General features: G+C 52.1%; 1 protein-coding gene across 1 annotated transcript in view; it reads right to left on the bottom strand.

The window, feature by feature from the left end:
* The window catches only part of LOC103598611 (spectrin beta chain, non-erythrocytic 4-like), a 94314-nt gene that overhangs the window by 54356 nt on the left and 32290 nt on the right, over positions 1-7668 (bottom strand). The window contains 7 exon segments of the mRNA XM_008582647.1: positions 1-215; positions 3270-3420; positions 4506-4808; positions 5736-5894; positions 6162-6279; positions 6354-6541; positions 6638-6750. The exon segment at positions 1-215 is cut by the window's left edge and continues 5 nt beyond it. Of these exon segments, the coding sequence (XP_008580869.1) occupies positions 1-215; positions 3270-3420; positions 4506-4808; positions 5736-5894; positions 6162-6279; positions 6354-6541; positions 6638-6750 (1247 nt within the window).

Here is a 7668-nt window from a genome sequence, read left to right as displayed (position 1 = left end):
CGCCGCGCCGCCGCCGCCGCCCGCGGCCTCCAAGAGTCGCTCCTTGTCGCGCGCCCAGCTCTCGGCCTCCTCCAGTTCCTGCAGCAGCGCCCACAGGCTCCGCGAGGCCTCCAGCTCTGCGCGTCGCCGCGCCGCCTGCTCCTGCAGCTCAGCCAGACAGCCGTGCACGTGGTTTACGCGGTTGCAGATGACCTGTGGATCGCAGGGCTGGTAGCCTGGGCCAGGAGAAGGGGAGGATGCTAGGTTGGGTACGGGCCAGGAGGCGCCCGAGAGAGGGCGGTACGGGTGGGCTACCTACCCTGTTCTTGGCTTGATTTCCTCAGGTGCCAGGTCACAAGTCCCCTCCTCCAGGCAGCCTTGCCTGACACCCGAAGGCTGTAGCAGGTGTCTCCTGTGGGCCCTGTCAGGCTTCTCTGCTTTCCCCGTCCCACCCCTGACTACTCTGCACTGTCATTGCCTGTTCTGTCTCCATCACTGGTCTGGGAGCTCCATGAGGGCAGGAGCTGGGGCTGTCCCAGTCACACAGTATCCCCCACCACTGCCCAGCACAGGGTGGAGCCCAGAGCTGTAGCCTAGTGAATATGGTGAGTTATTGACCAAATGATGGATAGAGTCAGAGCATCTCTGAGTCCGTATATTTGATCCTGTATATTTGAGTGCAAATTGTGTTTCCGATCAGAACTGGGCCAGATGAAACTTCTCTGCTCTTAAGCTACGTTTCTGAATTCCCTCCCTCATCCTCTGTTGTCTTATCTATTAATTTCAGCGATGTCCTGAACTCCCTTTTTTTCTCAAATATTTCACCTTCCTCCTGGATCTCTAGTTTGTGACTAGAGAACTTTGAAACTAATTTAATGGGTCACAACCAGCACTTCTTTAGTGGAATAGAATGAACAGAAAATATCAGAATGCAACACATGAGGGAGGGGGAAGTATTGTTTTGCAAAACCTTTGTGTCAGTGTGTGTGTGTGCATGTGAACTCTAGGTCATAAGTAAAGTGTATTTCTTACTGGATCAAAAAAGTGTGATAGACCATGCCCTAGGTGCAATGTAAGATTTCTGTAAGTCTGGACATTTGCTGATGACGACTCAAATGTCAGGGCATCCAACTGAATAACATTTATAACAGCAGCTCCCAAGTATCCAGCCCTTACTCTGACAATGTCATTTAATCCTCACAACCATCCTATGAGGCCAGTATCCTTATTAGGCCCATTTTACAGATGAAGAAACAGAGGCTCAGAGAAGGGAAGGATTGCCCTAGGATCAGTTAAGAAGTGGCGGGTCAGGAGATAACACTCTGGACCACTAAGGCAGCTCTTCCTCTCATCACCATGACAACGCACACCCCATCTTAGCCCCTTTGCTGCATTCCTGGTGCTGCTGGTCATCACCAGGAGCCAAGATCCCACAAGGAGGGGACAGAGGGAGCCTCCTGAGAAAAACATCCCTAAGACAAAGGAGAGGGTCCCAACCAACAACCTCCCCTGGAGCTGGGATGTGGATGAGAGGGGGCTGAGCCAAGATCAGGATGTTCACACTGGGGCTTGGAAGGAGACCTCAGTGTCTCCTTAAGATGTGACCCAGCCCCATGAGGGTGAGAAACTCCTCTTCCATCCTGTAAGTCAGGCAGGCTCTTCCTTTTCTAACAATGCTCCAGGACTCCAAAGGGCTGTGTCTCTGGATAAAGGAGGGAGACATCTAAATAGAGAGACACAAACCAGCCTTAAAACCCTCTTCTCAGCTCTGTGGCCTGGGCCTCAGTTTCCTCATCAGTGAGAGAGAAAAAAGCAGCCCTGACTGCTGTCAGCACTCACGGCTAGCCGTGGTATTCTGATGAACACAAACAATCTCACCAACATCAGCCAAGGCCACTCTGTGACCGTGATTGATTAGGACAAAACCAAGCCCACTCCTTAACCATACCTGAGCACACACACAAACAAGGTCACTGTGCAAACCACAAAAATGACTGCACATCCCCCTCACCCGGCTATGGGGAATGACAGCTGCAGTCACGGCAACAGCCTCCCTGTGTTCCTCTCTCACCACCTAAATAGAAATTAAGATGCTCAATCATCTAATTACTCCCATGCCTTGACAGCATCCAATCCACAGCAAAACACACTACCTTGAACCATCCTCCAAATCACCTAACACAAGTCCAAAGCCTATAACGAGCCCCTCGAAATAGTCTGTTACTGAGACGCCCTGCGGTTCCCCATTGTATGTGCAAAAGGCCAACAAATCCAACCTGCTTTGACTACAGAGTGATTCCTGGTGGTCTTTGGCTGAAAGGCACTGATATCAGCAAGCGGCGCACTAGCGCAGTGCGCCACTGGGCCGGCCCCAAACCCAACCTGCTTTGACTACAGAGTGATTCCTGGTGGTCTTTGGCTGAAAGGCACTGATATCAGTCAAATCGGAACCTTATTGGAGCCCGTCTCGGTTTCGGCTGTCGGCGCCCCTGCCCCTGCTTCTGCTAAGGGCTTTCCTCCCTCCTCCTTCTCAGTCTATGTTTTTGGAGGCCCTACGGTGAGCTGTCACATTGACATGGCCCATTAGATCACTGCATGCCCTGGCGGCCACAATGATGGGCTGAGCAGTAAGAATGGAACCCACAGTGGGCCAATGAGAGCTGTTCTTGGATCTTTTGTCAGAAGTATTGGGAGAAAGGGGCCTGTCTCCTGCTGGGTCTGCTAGGCTGCTGGGATGTAAACATGGGGACTGATTGATCCCAGATTTACATCACAAGGGGAGACATTGCCAACAGTGACATAGAGATGAGAGATGGAGTCTTAAAGTATCATTGAACCATCCCTGGATCCAGCCATGCCTGAAATTAAATCCACCCCTTCCCGACACTTTAGTTATATGAGCCAGTACCTCTTTTCTCCTTAAACCAATTGAACTGAATTTCTCTCACTTGCTGCTGAACAGGCCCTGACTATACATTACTTTACACAATTTTTTTTTAATGGTAATCACTGAGATAGGGCTGTGAAGGATGAGCACATAACAAATGCTCAATAAATGTAAGCTGTTACTGCGGAATCTCAAAGCAGGAAGAAATCAAATGGCCCAACTTCCCCACTCAAGTCACTAATGCCTCCCTTTATTTCCCCGATGGAATGTGATCCTAGGCTCTGCTTAGATGCCTCCAAAGACAGGGAGCTCACTCCTTCGTTCTGTCTCTCAGGAGCCATTCTTGCCTCTATTATCACCAGCCCCGAGATTCTCCACCTCCATCCCCTTCCCCCAGACTCACCCTGCAGCTGGGAAAAACGCAGGGCAGCAGCGTTGAGTCCCTCCACCCTCTCGCTCTGGGCCGCGATGTCTCCCTCCAGCAGTGCATGCTTCTGCAACAGGTCGTCTGCCTCCACCAGGTGCTGCCCACACTCCCGGGACAGCAGCTGAGCCTACGAGGGAGTTGGCATTGAGCACACCTCTGGCACTGGCCCTTGGGCCACTCACCTCTCCCCCGTCACCTAGGCCAGCCCTCTGCTGCTCTAAACCAATGCTCTGAACTCTGATCTGTCTTGGTCTTCTTGGTCTCCCTGTCTCTGTCATCCTCTCTCTGTCTCTGTTCCTCTCTGAATGTTTCCATCTCTCAACGTCTCCACATTTCTGGGCTCCGTCTCTGTCATGTTGTGTCCCTCTCTCTGCCTCCATCTCTTTCTTGTCCACACCTCGCTGTTGCCATCTCTTCCTGCCTCTCTCTCCGTGTCTGCATCTCTAGCCTATCTTTTTCTCTCTGTGTCTGAATTTCTCTCTCTGCTTCCATCTTTCTTGTCTTCATCTCTGTATCTATCTATGGTAGGTTGCTCTCTTCCTCAAGTTGATTCTTCCCGTGTGTCTTTCTCTGTAGCCATATAGATTTCCACTGCCAATTCCCTGTCTACCTCTCTAGCTCTGTCTCTTTCTCTCTCTCTCTCTCAAATCTTCCTCTGGCTTAATCTCTCTGTCTCTGTCCTGGCTCTCTCTGTCTCTATATCCCTGTGTCTTTTTCTCTGTTTCTCCATCTGTCTCTATCTCTTATTCTTTGTCTTCCTTCTTCTGCCTCTCTTTTCTTTATTTTTTTTTTCTTTTGTCTTCTGTCTTTTTCCGTGTCCGGCAACGGATCGCAACCCTCAGTGTTGCCCCCGTACCGGACCGGGGACCGGCAACAGGATCGCAACCCTCGGTGTTGCTCCCGCGCCTCGCTCAGCCAGCAAGCGGGAACCGGTCTGTATGTGGGATCCGAACCCTCGGGCGGGAGCGCCACCGCGCTTCCCAAGCGGCGCACTATCCAGTGCCCCACCGGGCCGGCCCCTGCCTCTCTTTTCTACTTCTGTATCTTTCCCTCTCTCTCTCTCTTTCTTGTCTCCCTGGCTTTCTTTGATCTCTTTCTGTCTCTCTCCTTCTCTCTCCCTCTCTCCACCTCTCTGTTAACTCTGTCAGTGTCTACATCCCTCCCCCTCTCCCAGCACACTACCCTCATCCCAGGCCCTGCTCTGGCCCCCACCTGCATCTCCTCCATCCAGTCCACCATGTACACCATCTCCTGGAAGACCTTCTGCAGGGCCAGGTTCTGCTCGAGTCGTGTCCGCCGGGCACCCACCAGCCCAGTCAGCAGGGCCCACTGGCGCAGGACGCTGTCACGCTGGGCTGCCACCCGCCGGGTATCATAGTAGCCTTCAGCTGCCAATGCCTGGGCCAGCTCTGCCACACCCTGCACCCGCTCCTCATAGGCTGCAATGTCTGCCTCAATTGCTTCGTGCTTCTTCATGGCTGCCTCCACTGCTGGCAGCTCATACCCAAAGTTGTCCTGGGACAGTGCAGGCCACAGACACTCACCCACACCGCCTCAGCAGCTCATCTGTTACCTTGACCCTGTGTAACCCTGGAAACTACCCCCCATTACCTAGGAGACCAGCCTCATCTTCTCTAGTTACCCCGGAGACTAGTCCCACCCTCCCCTGTTACCCTGGACACCAGTCCCATCCTCTGCTGATACCCTGGAGACCAGTCCCACTCTCCTCTATTACCCTGGAGATCAGTCCCATCCTCTCCCGTTACCCTGGAGACGAGTCCCATCCTTTGCTGTTACCCTGAAGACCAGTCCCACTCTCCCCTGTTACCCTGGAGATCAGTCCCACACTCTCCTGTTACCCTGGAGATCAGTCTCAACCTCTCGTTACCCTGGAAACCAGTCCCACCCTCTCCTGTTATCCTGGAGGCCAGTCCCACTCTCCCCTGTTACCCTGGAGATCAGTCCCACACTCTCCTGTGACCCTGGAGATCACGCTCCTCTGTTACATCTTTAACTCTAGACTTGTTATCCAGAAAACAAGCACCATCCTTCTATTGCCCTGGAGACTGGGGACCAGGTCTACCCTATTCTGTTACTTAGGAGACCAATTCTATCCTCCTGAGTTACCCTGAACACCAGATACAACCTCCCTTGTCACTTAAGAGTCTACTTAAACACTCTTCCTATTTCTGAAGAGATTAATTCTGCCTTCTCTAGTTACCCGAGAGACCAGCTCACTCTCCTGTTACCATGGAGTTCAGGCCCACTCCCCTCACCCACCAATCACTTAGACTAATTCTCCCTTCTCACCCTCATTTATCACCCAGGAGAATAATCCGACCCTTCTCTGTTGCTTGGGAGATCAAGTCTTCCTCTCTGGTCCCAGGGCCATTAGCCCCACCTCCATCCCTTTGCCCCGGAGCCAAGCCCTACACCTTGTACCTGAGATACCAGGCGCTGGTTCTCATTCAGCCAGCTCTCCCTCATAGCCACCTTGTGGTCAAACCTCTGGGCCAGTAGTTCCAGCTTCTCTTGCCGGATCAACTCAGCCCGTAGGGCAGCCTCCCGCTCATGCTCTGCCTTCTCCAGCTGGCCCCATGCCTGGGGGAGAAAGGAGGAAGCAGTCAGATTCCAACAACTCCCTACAGTTTAATGGCCTTGCTTCTCTGGGGCCACTCATAGCATTTATGGCACCTTTCTGCAAACTGGAAAAAAATGTTGCTTCCTTATGACATTGTACTTCTGGAAAACTGTCAGAATGTATACCCAGTCCATGATGTCTACAATGTAAACGGCTCCCTTGAGCAGTGTACAACCTACACAACTCCACAGAGCCACCCAGTCTCTCCCCCACATCTCCAGCCTCACCTTGTCAATATCCCAGATGCCACAGCCCTCCCGAGGCACAAAGAGGCGACGGTTGCAGGCACGCAGTTTGCTCTGGATGCTGAAGAGCAGCACCTCCAGGTTCCCCTTCTCCTGAAACCTGAAGAAGGCATGAGCTCAGGAGCCCTGCCTCCATGCCATCGCCTACCACCCTCTCCCCTGACCTGGGCTCACTTGACGGGCTTCTCCAGCGTGCAATAGGCTGTGAAAGCCTGAAGCTGCTGCTGCACCCCACTCAGTGAGTTGGCAAACTTCTGGTTGCTGATGAGGCCCACGGTGCGGTGGATCCAGGCCAGCAGCTCAGCCGCCAGCTCCTCATAGCGCTCTATGATCTTTCTCACCTCCAACACCTGATCCAGGACCTGACCCAGCAAAGGATGGTGGGATCCACCTCATCCCACATAGGCCTGCAGGTGGTTCCCAGGCTCCTGCCCGCCCTGTTCCTTGGCCTTTCATACCTTCCCAATCCGCTTCCCCTCCACAGCCAGAGCTTTCATCTTGGAGAAATAGTGGTAGAAAGAGACCACATAGGTGATGATGGATTTCTCGTCTGGAGCCTCCATGTTCACATCTGGGGGGAAAAGAGGAGTATGGGAGCATGACGGTGGGCACTCTAACAGAGGGACTGAAGGTATTGGGTAGAGTGAGAGAAAACCCAATCTTACTAGCTGTGTGACCTTGGGCAAGATAATTAACCTCTCTGTTCTTCAGTTTTTGTATCTGCCAAATGGGGATTTAGCTCATGGGATTAAATGGTACCTGACATATAAAAACCACCATAGAGAAATTATCAAAAATTATTTCTTGAACATGCCATTCTACCTTCCACCTCAGAGCCTTTGCACGTGCTGTTCTGTCTGAAACACTGTTCCCTCTTCGATGTGCCCAACTCCCACTCATCCTTCAGGGCTGAACTCAACTTGAATTTCCTCAGATAAGCCTCCATGTTCACTCTGTCTAGAGATGGTCCCCTCATGTTATCCTCCTTTTAACATCTTGTCATTTCCTTCCCAGAAAAAGTATCACAATTTGTAATTAAATATTCACTTATGTGATTTTGTCATTATCTAGAGTTTAATCTCCAGGAAGACAAGGACTATGCCTTTTTGTTTGTTTGTTTTTTTACCATGATTCTTGCCATGCCCAACACATAGTAGGAGCTCAATAAAAATTTAGTAAGTGCATGAATGGTGTATGAGGTTTGAGGTCAAGAACATGGGCTTTGGAAACAGCATGTGCTTGAATCATAGCTCAACCACTTAATCGCTGTATGTTTTTTAGAAAACTGATCTAGGGCCGGCCCGGTGGCGCACTGCTGTAGTGCGCCGCTTGGGAAGCGCGGTGGCGCTCCCGCCCGAGGGTTCGGATCCCACATACAGACCGGTTCCCGCTCACTGGCTGAGCGAGGCGCGGGGGCAACCCGAGGGTTGCGATCCCGTTGCCGGTCCCGGTCCGGTACGGGAGCGACACTGAGGGTCGCGATCCGTTG

Source organism: Galeopterus variegatus, unplaced genomic scaffold (genome assembly GCF_000696425.1).
Source record: "Galeopterus variegatus unplaced genomic scaffold, G_variegatus-3.0.2 Scaffold93, whole genome shotgun sequence".
Taxonomy (NCBI): domain Eukaryota; kingdom Metazoa; phylum Chordata; class Mammalia; order Dermoptera; family Cynocephalidae; genus Galeopterus; species Galeopterus variegatus.
Note: the sequence above shows the minus strand (reverse complement) of the source record. Positions and strands in the feature narration are given on the sequence as shown.